Raw genomic sequence first — 23,437 nt, 5'->3', positions numbered from 1 at the left:
TTCAATATTACAACAACGTTTTAATGACATTATATTACATGTTGAATGACGTTTCATAAATGTATTGCTGCATTCAGTAGCTATATTATTAAACAAAATCCTTCTTTCAAATGTTAAATTGTTTGCCCCACTCCCAGCAGTTGCTTTTGTCCTCTTAACCAGGCAGCAAAATCCGTCATTTTTACATTGATTCAACGTCTGCAAACGTTGAATCAATTTAAAAATGACGGATTTTGCTGCTTGGGTAAAATGTTCTTTCTAGCCAGGTGACTGCCATACGTGAAACTGTCAAGATCAAATTTTAGAGCAAGAAAGGCCAAACAAATATCGGTTGTAGTATCTTTTCTTATTAAATTTAAACATAAAATCATCAACTGAATAGAAACAGGAATTTCAGGGTTATCTCTGCGTCGTGGTAGTTCATAACACTGAAGACACGGTACTTTAGGCTTTGTTTGCCAGCTAATTAAGAAAATATACAAACATAAGAAAAAAAGTTCAACAATAACAGCTACATTTAGTTTTGTGTCTAACAGCAATACTTTTATAAGAAATTAACTTCCTTTCTCTTTTATATTGAACAACTTATAGGTTTCCAAATTCTCTTTCTATTTGGTTCATCAAGCTTATGTCATACTCGTCATAGATAGGTAGAACAGCGCGTTTAATCGCGAAACAACCTTTTTCTTTACTTCCTTCTTTGTTTTTGTGAATTTCGTCTCCACTTCCGGGTTCGCACTGATGACATAACAATGACGACGCTTCCTGTTGGTTTGTTGAAGAATTCGTGAGCTTTTTGCGGCTACTGGCTTGTGAACGTCGGATTGCTGAAATCGGTCGCTTTTTTGCTTTAAGGTCGAAGGTCAATGCAGAAATGTTGTTATGGCTTCCTTGTTCAGACGTGACGTCATCAAGCCGATCTCCAAACACTTGTGACGTCAAGAAATCGACTTCAGACTCCAGTCGCGACAGTGATCCCGATCTGCTCGACTGCACAAAAAAAAGAATTGAAATAATAATTATGATCAATGCATAATTTTTTTTTGATGCGTACTGTTAAAGTAGGGGCTGTGAATGGCATAAGAATTAAAAATACTGAAAGCTCTTTAAAGTTTCGAAAAACTTAGCAATGCAAACAGATCTTTTTATGGCTTCACTTCTTATTGGCCTATCGCTATCCTTCATTTTCAACAAACGTCAAATCAACGAAATCGTACCTAGCTAGCAAGTTAAAATTCACGTTTTGTGTCGTCCTTATGTTCTTGTCCATTTGATTTTTTTTTGATTTTTTTTTTTTGTCACATGTCTGGGATAATAGACTGGAGGTTCGTGTGGCATTTTCACACGTGAAGCTCGTGATCTTTAAGCCAATTTTAAGTGTATTTCCACATTGGTGAACTGTGTTGTAACCACTGGGTAATGTCAAAAAAGCACCAGTTACAACATGTATATATTTAAGCAGGCCAATGAAAAGGAAAAATGGCAAATCTATAGCATTTAAACAAATAGGTACATGCATTTAGCATTGTAACATTTAACAACAGCAGTGGTTTAGGTGCGTAATACTAATATGAAGCGAGTAATCACAGTTGGTACAGTAACAACATTTAAAGAAGAATAGCTTACAATACATGGAAAGGATATTCAATCAATTAACAGTAATATAATGAAGAAAAAAATTAGTTTGCAAACTACGCAAAATTTTGTATGGTTATAAACAAATAAAGAATATCGAGCAATTTCAATACATCATTATGTCCCCACCAAGAATACCATAGGCTAATATTGTTTACATTTGTAATAAAAGAAAAAGAGGAAATGACAATTAAAAATTTAATTTTGACTGTGCACTAACTACAATAACGGTATTTCTGAACCGAATAGCAGCAACTCAGCAACCGGTACAAGAATAATAAGAAGCACACAACCTACGGTTATTACACCTCATGTGATCTGTTCCACACCATTTTGTTTACTTCATGGCATTGAATTTCTAATCGTTATTTTCTTTTTTTTTGCATAAGAATATTTAGGCAACTCTTGACAAAGACACAACACTGTGTTGAACACGTGCGAAAGTATTTTAGCCTACTTGTTTATTTCTATTATGAATGAGCTGTATATTTTCGCTTGAACAACAATTTGAAAAGATATTTTAAAGCCATTGACGTTGGCGTTTGTGGTACAACAAGTGCTCTCTCTACCAAAACTCTACGCAAGACTTTAGTAAAATAAATAAAGAAAATGAAAAACAAGGGACCTCCAGAGTGACTTCAGAGTTTTTAATTTAATTGCTAAATGCATTTTGAAAAAATGAGTGAAGAAAAGTTCCCATGCTACTTACGTACTGATTCTGACACACTTGGAGTGGAATGGATCTCAATAGAGCAAGTCACTGAAGTTGCGGAAGAACTTTGCGAAATTTGTCTTGTAGGTTTCGGCACTGGATAAAAATCGTTTCGATCAAAAGGGGTGTTTTGGGCGTTGTTTGTTGAATATGTATCTTCATTCGTGTTTTGTTTAAGAGTTGCAATATCAGCTGCACAAAATAATTGTAAAATTTTGAAAGAACCGAACATGTAAAGCAGTTGATTAATGTGACATATCTAATAAAAACAAAAAGCGCTTGAAATCCGATGCTTTTCTTATTTCAACTTTCCGAGTATGACAAACACCGAACCGTTAATTTTTGAACTGCATTATGTTTTGATCTTTTTTCAAATGAAATAGACTTAAAAAATTTTGTCGTATTTAGCCAACGCTGAAAAATAGAAGCTGAATTTCATTGAGAAAAAACGGATCAATTGTGCAGTTACCGCTCATACCTAGCCGCCACAAGTGGTGCTGCTTCAAACACCGCCGCCACCAGACTACTTGAGCGGCTGGACACAAAGAAGCTTGAGCGGTGGAACGAAGCTGTCCAAACCATCGACTTCTCACACTCAAGCCGCAAAGCATGGAGCATCATCAACAACCTCACTGGGCGCTCAGCAAACTCCCCTCGTCAGTGCCCCGTTTCTGCTAATGCCATCGCTTCCCAGCTAGTGCAGAACGGGGTGTACAAGACAAAGGACCGCAAGGCATCCCGCCTTGTTGCCAAGGAAGTGTCTGCCCTATGGCGAGTGGAAACACCACCAGAAGAAACAATCTCTGGAGACTTCACTCCAGAGGAATTCGCCACCGCCCTCCGCCTAGTGAAACCACACAAGTCTCCAGGGCCCGATAAGATCTGCCCTGAGCTTGTGCTCCATGCTGGCTGTTGTTTGCGACGCGAACACAACAGGTGCGGTAGTTAATTGCGCCGGTGACGTCACGATTTTCCTAATCCACCCGGCAGGACTGAGCAACTGTTAAAGCACGCCAACTTGAAGAAATCACTCGGTTTCCAATGACTGCTTCGCAGCAATGAAGTTTATACGGTTTTTCTGTCAAGAAATAACACAACATAAGACACTAGTCACAATTCAGCAAGCACAACAGTCGAACTGATAAACGTACCAAATTTGTTGACAAACAGTTCTCAATCCACTGTACGGTACACAAGTTCCACAGGTTGGCCAATGACGCACTGAATAAATAAATTCGCGATGTTACCTTACACAATTATTACGTAGGCTACCGTACCGTACAACCATAACGCTAGGTCAATAATCATTAAAAAACAAAGAAACGTGGCAATTCACTTGGCCTAGTTAAGATCGGTTTACGAGAATTAATTTCCATTAGGCTGACAAATTATTGGTCAATAATTCAGTAGTAAACATAAATCCACAATTCACGACACAAATCAATCAATCATACAATTCAGAATAATGAACGTACCGGTAGTGTTAATGCCATTTTCTCTGTTTTTATTCCCCGCATATTTGTTTAAATTAAATTAAAATTTTGTTTGGAAACTCTGATTTTGCCTCGTTTTGTACGCTGTTGTGACGCCATTGAATAATTACGAAGAAATGTTCTATGTCAAAATATTTCACTGCGTTTCGAAACCGACTGCCGAAATCAAATGTAAGTCTACAAATCTTCATGATTGTATTTATTGTATGTAGCCTAACACTCTGAATTGTATTGATTAAGTATTGGAAACCTGTTTGAATAATTATCGTCTAAGTGGTAGGCCTACTTACTAATTGCTGGATGTTCTGTTTATTCATATTTTATGTTTATTGCAGCAAACGATATTTCGAAATTGAAAACAAGAATAAATTCTAACTTCGGAAATCTGTTGATTATAAAGGCAGACTCTCGGGTTTCGCGACCAGATTGATTCAGATTGTTGTTCGCATGATCTGAACTAATATCAGTTTGATTTGATTCTGTAAGAAGAGAGTCTCTCTGAAGAAATATCAATCGACTTACATCAAATGCAAATTCAGCTTTATTCACTCCTGTGAGAAGATAATGTCAACGACAAATCTCATGGAAGGAAACGCATCAACTTCCACCGATGTCTCAAATAATGTCGCTTCATCTGCTATTCAAAGCAATGCTACTTCAGCCGGAAAAGGTTCACAACAAGTTCTGGTCACTCATCAAGAAGTTGTCTCTGAAGAAGAGTTGGCAACCTCAATAATGACCAGAGCCAAATCAAAAGAACTCAAGCTGAAGAAGGCTCAAAGCAAGCAATCAACAAGCAGTCATCGGAGCCTAAGAAGTGGGTACTCATCAATAAGTGGCTACTCCAAAATGAGTGCAAAAACTAGAAAAGCTGTTATCGAAGCCAGATTGCAATCACAAAATACATTTACTGAACTGAAAAAACAACATGCTAAGGATAGACATGACTTTGAGCAAGCCCAACTGGTGCAGCAAAAGCATGCTGCTGAAGAAGAATTACAGCTACAAAGAGCCCAACTGGTGCAGCAAAAGCATGCTGCTGAAGAAGAATTCCAGCTACAAAGGGCAAGAGAAGAACGCTTAATCCAACACGAATGCGAACTGGAGCAAGCACGACTACAGGCCGAACTCAGTGAAACCATCGCAGAGATAAGTGCTGAAGAAAATATTTCTAGTGTAAATGATGTTGTAGAAAAATCTGTATCTTGCTTAAACAATGTTGCCACTGATCATTCCATTGTTAACACTAAAGCTAATGTTAAAAATGTTACGCTTAATACTACATTAAATGAAACTACGTTTAATGGTAAAAATGTGTTAGAACCTGTATGTGCTATGCGTGCCTCACCCTCAGTTAATGTTCAAGCAGTGCTGGACACCAGTAATGTTTCTGTCCAGCCTAGAATCATATGCGACTCAAGTGGTAAACCTTCTACAGCACATCTTTCTACATCTCCATTTTTACCTACTCACTCTACTAACCATTCAGCTCTTTCACCACACTCTTGTAAAAGTGTTAGCGAACTTCCAAAAACTGTGGAACATGTTTCCTGTAGCAACACCAGTTCACCAAACATAACTATCAACCAGACACCTAACCTAGACATTAAACCTCCCATATTTGATGGCAACCCTTCAAACTACTGCAGCTTCATTGATGCCTTTGACACTATCATTGACTCACTCGTAGGCGACCCCAAGCGTAAGTTGTTTTTTCTTCTGAATTACACCCAAGGCACAGCCCACACTTTGGTTCGTGGATGCCAGTACATGCCTCCAGAAGAAGGCTACAATGCTGCCAGGAAATTGCTGCGTGACAATTTTGGTCAAAAAATGCAGGTTGCTGCTGCTTGTATTGCAAACCTCATAGATGGACCTACTTTGTGCAAAAAGGATAAAAATTCTCTTCTTAAATTCTCCGCAGATTTAACATCTTGTATGTACACACTTTCTGGGATGGACTATCTCCACCAAATTGATAATTTGGACACGATTAGAAAACTTGTGCGCCGCTTTCCTCCCCAATGGTTGTCCAGTTGGGAACACACCGTTGACCAAATACTGCATGTAAAACAAGCTGAAATATGTATCACAAATGTGTGCGAGTTTGTATCTTCAAAGACTAGGGAATGTACCAACTTTGTGGCGCAACCTGCAAATCCATCAGGCAGCTCAACGCAAGCCAGCACCAGCCATCCAAAACCAAGGGTTAAATCCTTCTCTACACATTCCAACCCGGTGTTTCCAACAAAAAAATGTAATCTGTGTGGGAGCACACATTATCTTAACCAGTGTTGGAAATTTCGGAATGAAACATATGACTCACGTCGTGCTTTTGTCATCAAGGAGAAACTGTGCTTTTGTTGTCTTAAAAAAGGTCACATGGCCGACAAATGTGACAGACAAGAGCCCTGCAAAAAACCTGGATGTAATAAGAAACACACAACACTTTTACATCCCCCCGACATACCACATTCCAACCCTACACGCGATGTCATTGAGCCAAGTTCTAATCTCGAAACCAAAAGTGGATTCATTGGCACCAGCTCTTTGTCCAGTGGTGTTCTGCCAGTTGTGCCAGTTAAAGTGCACGTGAAAGGTTCCACAACTGTCATAACCACCAAAGCCTTCCTGGATAATGGCAGTACCAATTCATTTATCACTGAAGGTCTGGTCAATAAACTAAAACTCGTTAGATGCCCTGAAGTAAAAGTCAGCACCATCACACTCAATAACAATTCCACAACTAAGAGAAAATCTAAGGTCGTGCAAAGCTTGGAAATCAGTGATCTTTACGAAACAGAGTGCATTGCTCTTAATGCCCTGCTTTCTATTGATCACTTGCCCGTCACAACAAATGATATTTCAACCCAAAATGATGCAATGAGCATTCCTGAATTCAAAGACGTTCATCTTCCCAATGTTGATTGTGATGTTGGCCTCCTAATAGGTAATGATAATTTGAAAGTTATGCAGCCTCAAAAGGTCATAACTACAGAGTCTGGTAGTTACGCAATCAAAACTGCTGTGGGCTGGGTTGCTTATTGTCCCAAACAAGGGAGCACCTCATCAACCATTCAAAGTTTCTTTACAAAAGCCGCTTCCAAACAAATGTGCAGCATGTGTTTTGATGCAATTGACTCCATTGAAAACGCCAAAGCTGAACTCTCTGTAGAGCAGAAAGAGTTTATGAAATCCGTGACTGGTTCTATCAAACACCTTGAAAATAAACATTACGAAATATCATTGCCTCTTAGAAACCCAAACCTAAAAATGGCCTGCAACAAGAAACAAGCTGAACAAAGAGCGGAATATCTTAAGCATAGATTGGCAAAAAATCCCAAATTTCATAACGATTATCGCACCTTTGTTCAAGATATGATCGATAAAGGCTACGCCGAAACTGTGACGGACTCAAAGGAAGCCAGTGGAAATGTATGGTACATTCCCCATCACGGCGTGTACCACCCAGCAAAACCTGACAAAATTAGGGTAGTTTTTGACGCCTCATGCAAGTACCATGGCTTTTGTTTAAACGATAACTTACTACCCGGTCCGGATATCACCAACACACTGATTGGCGTGCTTTTGCGTTTCAGACGAGAGTCTATTGCCATCCAAGGTGATATCCAAGGAATGTTTCACCAAGTGCAGGTACCTGAAAACAATCGTGATTTGTTCAGGTTCCTGTGGTGGAAAGATGGTGACATTAGTAAACCACTACAGGAATATCGGATGACGGTGTACCTGTTTGGCACGGTATGCTCACCGAGCTGTGCCAACTTCGCGCTAAAACGTGCAGCATCTGACCACAAATCGGAATTTACTTCTACTGCTGTCAACGTTGTTGACAAATGTTTCTATGTGGACGACTGCCTCGCCTCGGTTCCAACTACCACACATGCCACATCTCTGGTACAAGAGTTACGCAACCTTTTAGCTCAAGGCGGCTTTAAGATTACAAAATGGATCAGCAACAGTCGCGAAGTTATGAAATCCATACCCAAAGAAGAATGGTCAAAGGAAGCACTAAACCTTGATATCTCATTGGACGACCTCCCAACCGAAAGAGCGCTTGGTGTCTCTTGGAATGTCGAACATGACACTCTTTGCTTCAAGACAAATGTCAAAGCAAAGCCTGCTACTAGACGCGGAATTCTGTCCGTTGTCAGTTCAATCTACGACCCACTTGGATTTGGTGCCGCTGTGATACAGCCTATGAAGGTGCTTCTCCAAAATCTTTGCAAGTTGAAATCTGCATGGGATGAACCAATACCTAAGCACGAAGAATCTCGGTGGCGTACATGGCTTAACGACTTGCCTAAACTCTCAACTTTTCAGGTACCAAGATGCTACAAACCAGTTCTCTTTGGAAAAATTGTTGAGGCACAGCTGCATCACTTCTCAGATGCTTCTGAGGAAGCGTATTGCGCTATTTCTTACATCCGTTTAGTGAATGATCTCGGAAACGTTCACTGTGCTCTCGTATATGCAAAAGGAAAATTGGTCCCAATAAAACGACTAACAGTTCCACGACTAGAACTTTCAGCCGCAACAATCTCAATACGCTCCGATACCATCCTAAAGCAAGAACTTCAAATTCCTGAGCTCTCTCAAACATCTATGTTTTGGACTGACAGCACCACCGTTTTAAGGTATCTCAATAACAAAGACAAATGCTTTCACACCTTTGTAGCAAACAGGGTTCAAACAATCAAGGATAAGTCATCTACCTCACATTGGAAATATGTCCCCACAAAACTAAATCCCGCAGACGACGGCTCCAGAGGTCTGTCTGTTGAATCGTTCCTGCAGTGCAGCAGATGGAAAATTGGACCAGACTTCTTATGGAAGCTTCCATCGCACTGGCCAACACAACCAACCTTTCTCCACGAAATTAACGTGGACGATCCTGAAGTAAAAAAGACCAAAATGTTTGCTACAACCTGCGAACCACCTCACTTCTTGGATGACCTTTCCCAACGATACTCGACATGGCAAAAATTAAAAAGAGTTTGTTGCTGGATCCTGCGCTACAAAAACAAATTCAAAGACCTCGTACTTCACGATGCAAACTCAAGCAGAAACTCTTTCCTTGGCACGGCCCCTCTAAGAGTAGAGGAAACCGAAGCTGCCGAAAAATTCATCTTTCAATACGTACAAAGAAAACATTTCAGCACAGAAATCGATCGTCTTCTGAAAAACAAACCGGTGAAGAAATTGAGCAACATCAGAAAACTTGACCCAATGTTTGACGACGGACTGCTGCGCGTTGGCGGCCGTATCAGTGCAGCATCCTTATCTGATGAAGCAAAACACCAGATAATTTTGCCTAAAGACGATCCTGTCACCACCCTTGTCATATATCATATGCACCAACTTTCAGGCCATGTTGGCAGACAGCATGTCATTTCTCTGCTACGCGAAAAGATCTGGATCATCAACGCGAACTCCGCTGTACGGAAGGTATTGTCCAACTGTATCTCCTGCCGTCGAAGACACGGAAGTACATGCTCGCAAAAAATGGCCGATCTCCCTCCGGATAGGCTCACATCAGACAAACCTCCCTTTACATTTGTGGGTCTAGATTATTTTGGACCTTTCATCGTACGACATGGCCGCTGTGACTTGAAGCGATACGGCGTTATATTCACATGCTTAACATTACGAGCTGTTCACATTGAGATTGCTCACAGCCTGGATACTACGTCCTTCATCCAAGCACTGCGTCGTTTCATCGCCCGTAGAGGCCAAGTTAAAGAAATGAGATCCGACAACGGATCCAACTTTGTAGGAGGAGAAAAGGAGTTGAAAAAAGGCATCAAAGAATGGAATCAAAACCAAATCCACTCCTTTCTTTTACAAAAACAAATCAAATGGACCTTCAATATTGCCACTGCTTCACATCACGGAGGTGTTTGGGAAAGACAAATTCGATCAGTGAGAAGAATACTTGCGTCCATCTGCAATGAACAGAAGCTGACCGATGAAAGCCTTCTAACATTCATGTGTGAGGTCGAGAGCATACTTAATAGCAGACCACTTACTACTACTTCCGATGACCCTGACGATCTTAATCCGCTCACTCCAAACCATTTATTGTCATTAAAACAGGAATGCTTACTGCCTCCAGGAGTCTTTCAAAAGACAGATGCGTACAGTCGAAGACGTTGGAAACAGGTCCAGCATCTCGCAAATGTTTTTTGGAGCAGATGGACAAAAGAATATCTTCCACTCCTTCAAAAGAGACAACAATGGCATGAAGCAAAAGAGAACCTCAAAACTGGAGACGTCGTTCTCTTAGCAGATAATGTACCACGAAATTGCTGGTTGTTAGGGCGTGTTATAAAGACGTTCCCAGACAAACATGGTTTAGTTCGAAGTGCAAGAATTCAAACTCAGCATTCTGTGCTCGAAAGACCTGTAACAAAACTATGTCCAATTCTTTCTTGCGAATGACTGTCTCATGAAGGGATCTCGTTTAAATCTCTACTTTAGATTATGGGTCCAAACACACAAATTTCTTTCTTACTGTTAAGCATCACAGCTCGTGGAAAACTTACTTATGCTTAAGGTAGCGGGTGTTAATGCCATTTTCTCTGTTTTTATTCCCCGCATATTTGTTTAAATTAAATTAAAATTTTGTTTGGAAACTCTGATTTTGCCTCGTTTTGTACGCTGTTGTGACGCCATTGAATAATTACGAAGAAATGTTCTATGTCAAAATATTTCACTGCGTTTCGAAACCGACTGCCGAAATCAAATGTAAGTCTACAAATCTTCATGATTGTATTTATTGTATGTAGCCTAACACTCTGAATTGTATTGATTAAGTATTGGAAACCTGTTTGAATAATTATCGTCTAAGTGGTAGGCCTACTTACTAATTGCTGGATGTTCTGTTTATTCATATTTTATGTTTATTGCAGCAAACGATATTTCGAAATTGAAAACAAGAATAAATTCTAACTTCGGAAATCTGTTGATTATAAAGGCAGACTCTCGGGTTTCGCGACCAGATTGATTCAGATTGTTGTTCGCATGATCTGAACTAATAGGTAGTATGACCGGATCAGTAATGCCAAATGATGCACTTGTACGCGAAAGATTCTATAGTGATTGACTCTGCAATATTTAAGTTTAAAGTATTAGCCTAACAACAATTTACGCACATCAGAGATACGTTACGTTTGTTTACGGTAGACAGTCAACAATCAGTTATACAAAACATTATTACATCACAAGTACGCTCACCAGTAAGTTGAACTTTGAGAGATAGCAAGCTGCAAATATGGAATTCAGCCTACACGCAAATAAGTATTACCATAGCAGTTGTCAAACTTAAGTCCTGTAGAAATACATAACAGAGAAGCAGCTAACAAAGCATAAACATCACTCAATCAATTTTCATTCACAAACTACAGTAGCTAACAAGTTCGGCTAGCTGGCAAACTAGCAGCAAAAACGAAAACGTCTCGAAAGTTCCATAGACAATCTCGTGGTGAGTGTTGCCATTTGCAAATCCGCGATAACAATGAAGGGGAAACGACGCTAGGTGGCGAATACACAAATCAACGGGAGTAATGCAGTAAAACGAAAGGCAGGCTTTTCTAAGACCTGTTGAAAATCTAACACTCCCGGGCCAAAGAAGGGCCAAACTGGGTCATTCTTTTCATGAATAAAAGTTTTTCAACAGTCTATTGTCATGTAACAGTTCAGTCTTTAGTCTCTTCCTCATCGCTCTGATCTTCCAGCAAAATCTCAACGGTGTCTATTGGTGTCTCATCTTCATCTGGATCATCTTCTTCCCTTTGGACAATTACACAAAGCTTGGATATTGGTCTCTTCAGAGATCCGGTTGCAGTCTTCACTTCTACGGAACGAACAACGCCGTGACGATCAGGAAATGTTTCAATTACTCTGCCTAGTGGCCATCGTTGTCTGGGAGCAGAGTCATCAATCAAAAGGACGATGTCTCCTCTTCGGATATTCTCCTTTCTGTGAAGCCATTTTGCTCTTGACATCACAGATCGTGGGTATTCCTTAACCCACTGCTTCCAAAAGGTGTCTGCCAGAAACTGCACATGGCGGTATCGATCACTTGGTCGGTAGCCATCTCTGTCGCAGCTTAACATTGGCGGTAAATTCGATGAAGAATTCAACTTCAACAAGTGGTTAGGTGTCAGGGGTAAGTCGCCATCAACTTCCAGTTTCACATCGGTGAGTGGTCTTGAATTGACGATGTCTTCTACTTCAAGAAGTAATGTGTGCAATGTGTCATCATCGAGTGGTTGTTTTGGTAAGATGTTCATAAGAATTTGACGTACTGTGCGAATCATTCTCTCCCAGGCTCCGCCCATATGGCTGGCTGTTGGGGGGTTGAATGACCATTCTATTCCTTGTTGTCGAAGGCTCTGGTGGATCTGGTTCTGATTCCACTCATCGATGGCTTGCTTCAAGATTCTTTCACAACCCACAAAGTTGGTTCCATTGTCAGAGAAGATTTTCTTGATGGGGCCTCTGCGAGCTATGAAACGCCGTAGGGCATTTATGAATGCGCCAGTTGTCAGGTCTGGTGCCACTTCCAAGTGAATGGCTCTAGTTGTGAGACATGTGAAAAGGCAGCCGTATCTCTTAATGTCACTTCGTCTGTTTCGGACATTCAGCGGCCCAAAAAAGTCAACGCCAGTCTGTGAGAATGGTGGCTGTGACATTTGTAACCTTGCTTCTGGCAGTTCTGCCATGAGCTGTTGTCTAGGTTTTGCGGTCCTTCGCCGGCAAGGCAGGCATCTTGCAAGTACCCTTTTAACCGCAACTTTGGCATTAACTATCCAGTATTTTCGGTTAATATTGTTCAGTGTATGGCTTTCACCCATGTGCTTCGATTCGTTAGTATGACAATGTTCAATTATCAAGTCCGTTAAGTGGCGCTCTGGAGCTATGATAGCAGGATGTCGCGTTTCGAACGGTAAGTCGGCTCTGTCGATTCTTCCGCCAACACGTAGGACATCTTTCATTAGGACAGGGCTGAGTTTTTCGAGTGGGATCCTCTTAGCTTTGGGCATGTTTGGATGTTCTCCTTTGGATAGAGATTTGATCCAGGCAGGAAAACTCTGACGCTGCTCGTATTTGATTAACTCAATTTCTGCCTCATCAAGTTCTGGCACACTGATTGGTCCTTTCAGTGTAATCTGGGTTTCGTTCTTCATGCGCATCAGTAAGTATGATTTGAATCTTAGGAACCAGGCTACTGATAGTTTCAGTCGGCGCAGAGATGAGAAGTAGGAGACTAACTTGTTGGTTCCTTGGCTTTCAGTCGTAGAAGCAGTAAAGGTTTCGATTTCTCTCTTTGGTTTGTAAGCAGCAAAGATATCTTCAGATTGTGGTTGCTGAGCGGTTTGATTGGGCCATTCTTCTGGGGGTTTCCTCAGAAAATCTGGGCCATTGAGCCACATCCCAGAATGCATCAAGGCTTTGGCCGTCATGCCCCTTGATGCTTGGTCAGCAGGGTTCTGCTTCGTGTCGACATGGTGCCAATCATACACTTTGGTATGGTTCAAGATTTTTTGCAATCGGTTTCGTGAAAAGGTAGGGAACCTTTTGCTGTCAGCCAGCAGGCTCTGCAGCACAATCATAGAGTCTGTCCAGTATAGACATGGACAATCAGGTAACTCTAACTCTTGCTTCACAACACGGGAGAGATTAACAGCATCCAATGCCGCTTCCAGTTCAAGGCGTGGAATCGTGTGTCTGCCCGGACCTGGAAGAAGTGATTTCCCCATCACAAGACTACAGATTACACTCGAGTCAGGTAGTATGGATCGCAGGTAGCAAACTGCACCCCGTGCAACAGAAGAGGCGTCAGAAAAGAAGTGCAGCTGCACTTGAGGAGGCGGGCCGCTGACTTTCAGCTTGTAGCAACGAGGAATCCTGATGTCTCTCAGGTGGAGCAAACTGTTCCTCCAGGCAATCCATCTCTTCAGATTAGATTCGTCGACCGCCTCATCCCATCCCAGCTTCTTCTGGCAAACATCGCTGTAAATGAGCCTTGCCTCAAGTATGACAGGTGAGACAAATCCAAGTGGGTCATAGAGGGAGTTGGTTATGGACAGCATCTTCCTCTTTGTAGGTGGATCTTCTGGTAAGTCAACTGTGAACTGGAACTCATCGCTTGTAACGTCCCAGTTTATACCCAAGACGCGCTCTCTTGGGCTTTCTGAGGGCAACAAGTTAAGCATCGCCTTTGATTTTTCTTCATCGGGGAGCATCTTCATTAGCTTCTCACTGGTGGATAACCACTTTGTTAGTCTGAAGCCACCCATACCGAGAAGCTTTCGTAAATCATGGACCAATTTGATTCCTGCTTCTTCGCTTTCAACGGTCACCAAGCAGTCATCAACGTAGAAATTTTTCATCACCACTTCAGCAATATGCGGGTCGAAGTACTTCCCGTGCTCTCTAGCAGTTTCGCGCAAGCAAAATGTTGCACAACTGGGGGACGACTTTGCACCGAAAATGTGCACTTTCATCCGATAAGCCGAAGGATCTTTGGATAGGTCTCCGTTTGGCCACCAAAAGAATCTCATGGCATCGCGGTCACGCGGTGAGATCCTGACTTGGTAAAACATTGCCTCCACGTCTGAAATTATGGCTATACGTCCTTTGCGGAATCTCAGCAGGACGCCAACAAGAGAGTTCATGAGATCTGGGCCTTTCATCAGAAAGTCGTTTAGTGACCTTCCGCACGACGTTGCAGCGCAGTCGTAGACTATACGAAGTTTGTCTGGTTTCTTTGGGTTAAGTACAGGATGGTGAGGTATGTACCACTTGCGGCAGTCATTGTTGACTTCGTCTTGAGGAATGGTCTCAGCATAGCCCTTGTCCAAGGTGATTTGCATTTGTGTTGCATACCTTTCATGAAGAGCGCTGTCACGTTGTAGGCGTTTCTTCAGGCTATCTAGTCGTCGTAGAGCCATGTCACGGCTGTCTGGAAGCTCGACGGTGTCATTACGCCATAGCAATGGTAAGCGATAATGGCCGTCTACATGTTCGAGATGACGAGACATCATGTCATAAGCTATGGGATCTTCCCTCGAGAAATTAAACCCAAATTCTAGCAGTTCCTTGTGGGTTCGTAGCAGATTCATTAGACCTTCCTTATCATAAAGGTCGGTGTCAGCTGTTGGAGAAAACGTTTCTCCTTCATCAGTAATTATTAAATCGGACAAGTCTTCTACATCGGTGGGCCACTTCATGCCACGGACAAGAAAATTTGAAATGTCGGATTCAGTATCGAAATTGCCTAAGCCTTTCTCCTTCGGACGAGTACCTCTAAGCAACCAGCCTAAGGGTGTCCTGACTGCATCAGGTCCTTGCTTCGGGTTAGGTGCAAAGCGGCTTTCAATGCATCGGTGGGCGACAGCATGATCATTTCCGATCAACAGTGTAACTGTACCATGGTCCAGTTGCTTCAAGTCAATGCCTTGGAGGTGCTTGTGCGTTTGGAGATACTCCGGAGAAGGCGCTGGAGTTGGCTTGGTAGGTATCTTGTCAACGACGATCACATCTGTCAGTTCTTGCACTTCGCCGCCAACTACTGGTAGAACTTTCAACGCTACAGTTGAAGAACTGAAGGAATATGGTCCACTCGAAGACAGTGTTTGCACCTGGAAGTCACCACATGGCTCAGGTTTCAGTTCAAGCATCTCTACAAGTTTTTGTTCACAAAAGGTGCGGTTTGAACCAGAATCTAGGAGAGCATAAGTATGTATTACCTTTCCTTCTCCTGTCACACGTACGGGAACGATGTCCAAGTAAGTTGCCGAGTTGCTGGTTCTGAAATGGAAGGTTTCTACAACTTCATTTGTGTTCCTTTCTAATGGTCTTCTTCCGGGATCATCTGGCTGGCTATCATTTCTTCTATTAGCAATGGGGTTGGGGTGTCGTCTCTGGATTTGTTCTCCAGTTGTGACCAAGTACCGATGTAACAGAGAATGATGTGATGAGCTTCCGCATTCAGTGCATTTACCTCGGCTTCTGCAGTCGGCACGTATGTGATCTGGTCCAAGACAGTTTAAGCACAGTTTGTTCTTCCTTACAAATTGCTCCCGTTCAGTGACGGATTTGGCTTTGAACTCTTTGCAGTGTTGCAAATAATGTGTATTATCGCACAGGATACATTGTATGAGTCGCTTGTTGCCAATTTGGAGCTGTCCGGATCGTTCAGTAGGTTTTGTCACTACGTTAAACAGTGAAGCCTTTTGTTTCCCTTTGGTGTCAGGCTTGTTAAGTTTGTCGACATTTGATGAAAAGAGTTTCACGCCATAGATTGAATTGGCAATCCTAGATTCGTTCGTTATGAAGTCAGCAATATGTTGGAATCCAGCCACTTTTCCAGTGTCATCATTGATTTTCAGAGCTTCAATTACCCACTTTTCTTTCAGAGACGCTGGCAGCTTATTTGCAAGGCAGGTGATAAACTGCACGGTATCCAAGTTCGAAGCTTCGGTGTTTGAGCTCAATGATGAACAACATCTTTTCAACAGGACGGACAACTTCTCCAATTGTTCGGGTTCGTGGTGAGAAATTCTGGTAACAGCTCTCAAGCGTTCCTCGCAAGCATGCGCAATAACGTGTGGTTGGCCATACCTCCGTTTTAATTCTTCCCACGCTTCATCATAGCAGTTGTGACCTTCGCTGCTATCGGCAAGGTGCCTTATTTGTTCACAGACTGCATCACAGCAGTGCTGCATGAGGTAAGACATCTTCCTGTCGGGTGTCAACCAATCAGAAATATGGGACTTAAAACGGTGCCAGAAAGCCCAGAAATCGAGTGGGTCACCAAAGAACTTCTTAACATCTGGTTTAGGTAGAAGTCGTTCTGAAAGATCAGGTTGTCGGCTAGTATAATAACAAGGGTAATTTACCTTTTGGTCTGGCATTCCTGCAGATGTTGCAGTTGGTTCTTGTTTGTGCCGCTCATCACCGTGACGCAGAGGTTCCAGGTGTGTGTCTTTGTGAGTGAAGGTTTGCTGTGGCAATCGTACGGGTGTCATTGATCCAATATTGATAACCGAAGAAGAATCATCTTGCCAGAGTGCGGCTTCAGTTTCAGCAGCTTTAATTTGACGCAGGTCTTCAGCTTCGGCTCTCTCACGTTCAAAGCGAGCTTTCTCTTGTTCCATGCGAACTAGTTCTTCTTCCTCTCGTCGCCTGGCATCATTCTGTTCTTTTGTCAAACGAGCTAGTTCCAATTTGGCATGTGCTTCACGTTGACGCAAACTATACATTGTACTCGATGACCGAATGCTTCCGGATTTGGAGCGATGGGAATGAGTACGCAAGGACGAGTGATGTGAGCGTAGTGGAGGAGTTTTAGTGTCTGTCCTCTCGCATTCCGAGAACCACTGTTTAACTCTATCAGCAAATTCTTCTTTACCTTGAATGTAATCTCGTTTAGTTGAAAGGCCTCCTGGAATTTGTTCATTCTCAGGGACATCGACACAAAGCGCCATTAAAGAGGCATAATTTTTGTCAATTTCTAACAGGATAGTCTGCACTTCTGTGAGGTTTTCACGTTTGCTCATCAGTTGTTCACCACGCTTGTAGCTGTCTCTCAAAGTATCAGCTGCTTGTTGAATAGCTTCGGCTTTGGAATCCATAGCTGTGTATGCAAATCCGCTTCGTAACAGCATAAGCTAACTTCAGCAAATGAGAGATGTCACGTAACACTGATGGGAACTAGGTAAATAAACGCAAATTTGATCGTCAGGTTGGTGAAGATCAGCAGTTCGGTTCGATTGACGAAATCAGCTTCAGTTCAAAGATGGTCAAGCTTTGATGCCAAATTTGAAAAACGATGTTGTTTGCGACGCGAACACAACAGGTGCGGTAGTTAATTGCGCCGGTGACGTCACGATTTTCCTAATCCACCCGGCAGGACTGAGCAACTGTTAAAGCACGCCAACTTGAAGAAATCACTCGGTTTCCAATGACTGCTTCGCAGCAATGAAGTTTATACGGTTTTTCTGTCAAGAAATAACACAACATAAGACACTAGTCACAATTCAGCAAGCACAACAGTCGAACTGATAAACGTACCAAATTTGTTGACAAACAGTTCTCAATCCACTGTACGGTACACAAGTTCCACAGGTTGGCCAATGACGCACTGAATAAATAAATTCGCGATGTTACCTTACACAATTATTACGTAGGCTACCGTACCGTACAACCATAACGCTAGGTCAATAATCATTAAAAAACAAAGAAACGTGGCAATTCACTTGGCCTAGTTAAGATCGGTTTACGAGAATTAATTTCCATTAGGCTGACAAATTATTGGTCAATAATTCAGTAGTAAACATAAATCCACAATTCACGACACAAATCAATCAATCATACAATTCAGAATAATGAACGTACCGGTAGTATGACCGGATCAGTAATGCCAAATGATGCACTTGTACGCGAAAGATTCTATAGTGATTGACTCTGCAATATTTAAGTTTAAAGTATTAGCCTAACAACAATTTACGCACATCAGAGATACGTTACGTTTGTTTACGGTAGACAGTCAACAATCAGTTATACAAAACATTATTACATCACAAGTACGCTCACCAGTAAGTTGAACTTTGAGAGATAGCAAGCTGCAAATATGGAATTCAGCCTACACGCAAATAAGTATTACCATAGCAGTTGTCAAACTTAAGTCCTGTAGAAATACATAACAGAGAAGCAGCTAACAAAGCATAAACATCACTCAATCAATTTTCATTCACAAACTACAGTAGCTAACAAGTTCGGCTAGCTGGCAAACTAGCAGCAAAAACGAAAACGTCTCGAAAGTTCCATAGACAATCTCGTGGTGAGTGTTGCCATTTGCAAATCCGCGATAACAATGAAGGGGAAACGACGCTAGGTGGCGAATACACAAATCAACGGGAGTAATGCAGTAAAACGAAAGGCAGGCTTTTCTAAGACCTGTTGAAAATCTAACACTGGCCATGCCCTAAAGTCCTGGTTACGTAGATTCCTCTCTTCCTGCCTGCACCACCTCACAATCCCAAAAATCTGGAGAAGAGCTTTAGTAGTTGCGATCCCTAAGCCTCACAAGCCACCAGAGGACCCAAGGAGTTATCGTCCGATATCCCTCCTCTGTGTTCCTTTCAAGATCCTTGAAAGACTGATCTATGCCCGCGTCAACCCAATCATCGACCCGCTCCTTCCAAAAGAGCAAGCTGGGTTTCGGCGCGGAAAATCCACTGTAGATCAGGTCACACTGTTGACCCAAGACATCGAGGACTGCTTTGAGGCAAAAAAGAAGGCCGGCGCTGTCTTTCTAGATCTCACAGCTGCCTACGATACCGTATGGCATCGCGGCCTTACTTACAAGCTGCTTCGCCTGCTTCCTGACCGACATATGGTCCATATGATTATGGAACTTGTCAGGAATCGAAGCTTCACCCTCACCACCGGCAACCCACGGCGAAGCAGACTGAGACGCTTGAAAAACGGCGTCCCACAGGGATCGGTCCTGGCTCCACTTCTTTTCAACATCTACACCCACGACCTGCCAACCACGGTCTCCGCAAAATACGCTTATGCGGACGATCTGGCAACTCTCCACTCCACAAAGTCGTGGGAAAATCTAGAAGACACCTTGAGCCAGGACATGCAAACCATCTCAGCTTATCTCCAGAACTGGCGACTGAAACTCAGCGAAACCAAAACTGTGGCGGCAGCTTTCCACTTACACAATCGGGAAGCTGATCGTGAGCTACATGTCCACAACAACGGAAAACCTCTGTCCTTCTGCCCCGAGCCAAGGTACCTTGGGGTGACACTAGACAGATCGCTCACATACCGCCACCATTTGGTGTCACTGCGCAAGAAACTGACATCCCGCGCTGCATTACTGAAGCGCCTGGCAGGCTCTAGCTGGGGGGCGAGGGCTGACACTTTGCGAATAGCAGCCTTAGCCCTTGTCTACTCTTCAGCAGAGTACTGTGCACCTGTCTGGTGCCGCAGTGCTCACCGCCACAACATCGACACTGCCATAAACAGCGCCCTGCGCACAGTGACCGGATGCCTGCGTCCCACACCATTGGACAATCTCCCCATTCTCGCTGGCATCCAACCTGCTGAGCTTCGTCGCGAAGAAGCCACTCTGTCCCTCGGTCGACGGGCACTGGAGCCTAATCATCTTCTCCACCACAAGATCTCTGCCTTCCCAAACGGGCACCCCCGCCGACTGAAATCAAGACACCCATTCGTGCCAGCCGCTCGGCTTCTGATCAACGAAGCTGATGAACAAGACATCTCTGCGGCTACTTGGGCGGACCATAAATGGAATTCTGAATGGAGGTCAAGCACCACCAGACTCCATTCATTCATCCCCGACGCCGACACACGCCCAATCGGCCTGACACTACAGAGACAGGCGTGGGTGCGCCTCAACCGTCTCCGTACGGGCGTCGGCCTTTTCCGCTCAACCATGCACCAATGGGGAATGGCTTCTTCCTCCTCCTGTGAATGTGGTGCCGAGGAACAGACCGCAGACCACATCATCAATGACTGTACCATCTTCAAGCCACCTAACGGAGTGGAAGGTCTGCGCGTCATGGATGATGAAACTAAAGACTGGCTGCTCTCTAGCAGCCTTCCAGTGTAGTCCGGGAACATCGTGAATCTGGGGTGGTAAAAGGATAGACCCTCGGCCCCAGAAGCTCAGACGACGACGACGACGACGACGACGACGACGACGACGACGACGACGACGACGACGACGACGACGACGACGACGACGACGACGACGACGAATTGTGCAACCCAAAAAACAACCGTCTACTGACGTGGAATCAATGTAAAAATGACGGATTGTGTTGTCTGGGAATATTTGCTGAAAAAACAACATATTGATTAAGAACACGGAGTGAGAGAGAGAGCACACGTTTGGTTGGTTTTGTTTTGAATCTTTATCCTCGGACAAGCAAAGCCTTGATAAGGTTGTTCCTGGTAGTTTCGCTTACTTGTAGAGGCTTTTGACACAGGGCCCGGTTACCGAACAAGGGTGAAGTTTCCGATTGTTAAAGTCTTGTTGCCGGGGAATTATTCCATCCACTAGGTGTCGCTGAATAGAGAGCAGCCCTGAGAAGCGTTGCTCAAGCGCACACCCCGAAAGTCGAATCAGCGCCGCTAGATCTTGAAGTTTCTTCATTCACGAAGTTACGCGCTAACCAACCGACCTATCGGGCTATCAGCTATCGAGGCGACACGTAAAGCTAGCAGCGCTAAAAACTAACATTTGAAAGGCAAACTATTTAACCGCTGCTTGGCTGAGTTGTAAAAGCGACCACATAGCGCTCAGAAAGATGTCTGTTCGATATTGAAATAGTAGCAGTGGCGGATTCAGGGGGGCCATTGGCCCCTCTGAAACACATAAAAGCTGGACATATGGAAGACATAAGCGGGCCTACAAAGACTCTTGTGAATGGTTTGCTGTCGCTTGTCGGTGCGAAAATCACATTAAGTCAAAGCAAATAAACAAAACTCCTGATTTTTAGATGTTAGTACTGAGTTTTATTAATCAAAACAACAAGAAAAACAATCATTGAGTAGACCGTTCATCCACATATTTTACATTTTCAATGCTTTGTAATAAGATTTTTCAAAACTATACATGCATTACCTTTACTTTTGTTGCAGTTGTTGTTTGTTTGATTGGTTGACTTCAACTTTTTCTTTCCAAGAATAAGATCGGCCGATGTGATGACAGAAGTGGTTCCAGATGACTCTTCTACCATCCCTGGACCCATCCAGACATCAGATCTCTCATTGTTGTTCACTTCAATTTTGTTATTATTTCGAGCAACGTTAGAGTTGGAAACAGGACCTTCGGATTGTGGAGCAGTCTTTTCTCCTATTGTTTTGTTAGTTTGTTTTGGAGATCCTTGTTCCGGAGTTGGAGGAAGAGGCTTAAATTTACGGACCTTGGTATTTCCGGATCCCATTTCCCACTAAGGATATCTTTCAAAAATCTTATTTTTAATATGCTACTAATTGAAGCTAAATAGCTAATTATAATTTAATTTTTCATTTATTTTCTATGACAAAAGGTTGACAAAAAGAAAACACAAGATGATTCATCATTGGTAAACAAATACTGAAACCATCCTAAAACACCATTAGTTTTAAGAATGATGTTTTGATTCAACTAATGAAGCCTATAGAAGACTAAAACCTTAGTCAAACGTAGGCTACAGCCGGTCTCCATCTTTTTGTCTCTAAACAAAATCAAGCATTATAATTTGTTCTACCTTTGAACCATGTTGTTTATACCTGTTCTTGCATTACTTTAAGTTTTGTCTACGTGAAGATTCAACCACGTATGCAAGGGATCAATTATTTTCTCAGTTAAAACTGTTTTGAAGTCCTTTTCTCTTCTCTATTAAAACAATGTCAACAAGTACTTTATTTACGTAAAAGTTGAGTCGCTTTTAGCCTCCTGGTTTTTCGTTTTTCTCCCAGCCAACACTAGGATAATTTTAAAGGTTGCAAAGCATGAATTTTGTATGAAGATATACACCCTAGTGACGTAATAGCGTACGAAAACAAGATGCCATACGGTTGTGATCAATTCACAACAAGAGACGCCTAAAAACGTTGCCGTTGCTTTGATGATGCGTTGCTCATAATGTTTACAGCTTGCATTGTAGCGTTGGTATTGTATTAACAAACAAATCTTTTGTTTTTGAAGTTTTAGGATGTTTTAAAACCAATCCTTAGTATCAATAACAAGGTTGGATGTTTAGCAGATCCAAGCGAGAACTTGGTACTCGTTTCAATACAAGCTAAACATTTCTGAACTGTTTTCAGGTGCAAATCATACAAACGCATGTGATTGGGAAATGAAAGAGAAATTCTCCCTACAATCTGAGCATTGAGAAACATTTTATTGATGAGATGGCTCTCAATGGCTAGAGTAGAGGCTACACCAGTAGGCTATAGTTAGCGAAACGCAATGTTCGCTGCTCTTTAGTGAGCACTCAGCGTTATGCTGACTCCGAGATAGATCACTCCACTCCAATCTTGGCAACATTGCATACTTGGTTGGTGGGTTTAAACCTTCATTTTCGAACTGGCAAATCTTTTAATATGTTTTTCTTTGACAGTTTCGCATACTTGTGTAGGCTTTGCACCACTGACGCAGGGCCGGTTACCGAGATTGACAGAGTGAAGTTTCAATGGTTGTTCAAGTGTTGTTCTGTGAGCTATTCCACTGGAGAGCAGTCCTGAAATGCGTTGCGTAAGCACACACCTCGAGAGTCGAACCAGCGCCGCGTGTCTTGTCAGACCTTTGAACTTTAACACAAGCCTGGCCATGTAACTTGACAATGATATTTTGAAATATTGACTTGTTGTCCACTTGAAAATTTCGCATGCCGGAAAGCCAACCCACGAAGCCACTAAGAATGAAAGCACATTTTTTTTAAGCCAAAAACTTCCTAGATGTTTTTGGCGTACAAATAGAAAATAGCGAGCGCACCTTCTGAGTGTGTACACAAAATGTAATGTAAAACATCTGTTAACATTC

The 23,437-nt window shown here is 42.6% G+C and overlaps 1 protein-coding gene across 1 annotated transcript; it reads right to left on the bottom strand.

Annotated features, from left to right (window-relative positions):
• Positions 1-341: 341 nt before the first annotated feature.
• LOC145785264 (uncharacterized) lies at positions 342-21,854 on the bottom strand. The gene is made up of 3 exons (XM_082596944.1): positions 21,533-21,854; positions 2,349-2,443; positions 342-990 (listed from the first exon to the last, which is right to left on the bottom strand). The coding sequence occupies exons 1-3, from the start codon at positions 21,852-21,854 to the stop codon at positions 586-588; spliced, it is 822 nt and encodes a 273-aa protein (XP_082453070.1). The 3' UTR covers positions 342-585.
• Between the last annotated feature and the right edge of the window lie 1,583 nt (positions 21,855-23,437).

This window comes from Aplidium turbinatum, chromosome 16 (genome assembly GCF_918807975.1).
Source record: "Aplidium turbinatum chromosome 16, kaAplTurb1.1, whole genome shotgun sequence".
In the NCBI taxonomy this organism is placed as follows: Eukaryota; Metazoa; Chordata; class Ascidiacea; order Aplousobranchia; family Polyclinidae; genus Aplidium; species Aplidium turbinatum.
The sequence above is the reverse complement of the archived record's forward strand: the minus strand, read 5'-3'. Positions and strand labels throughout refer to the sequence as shown.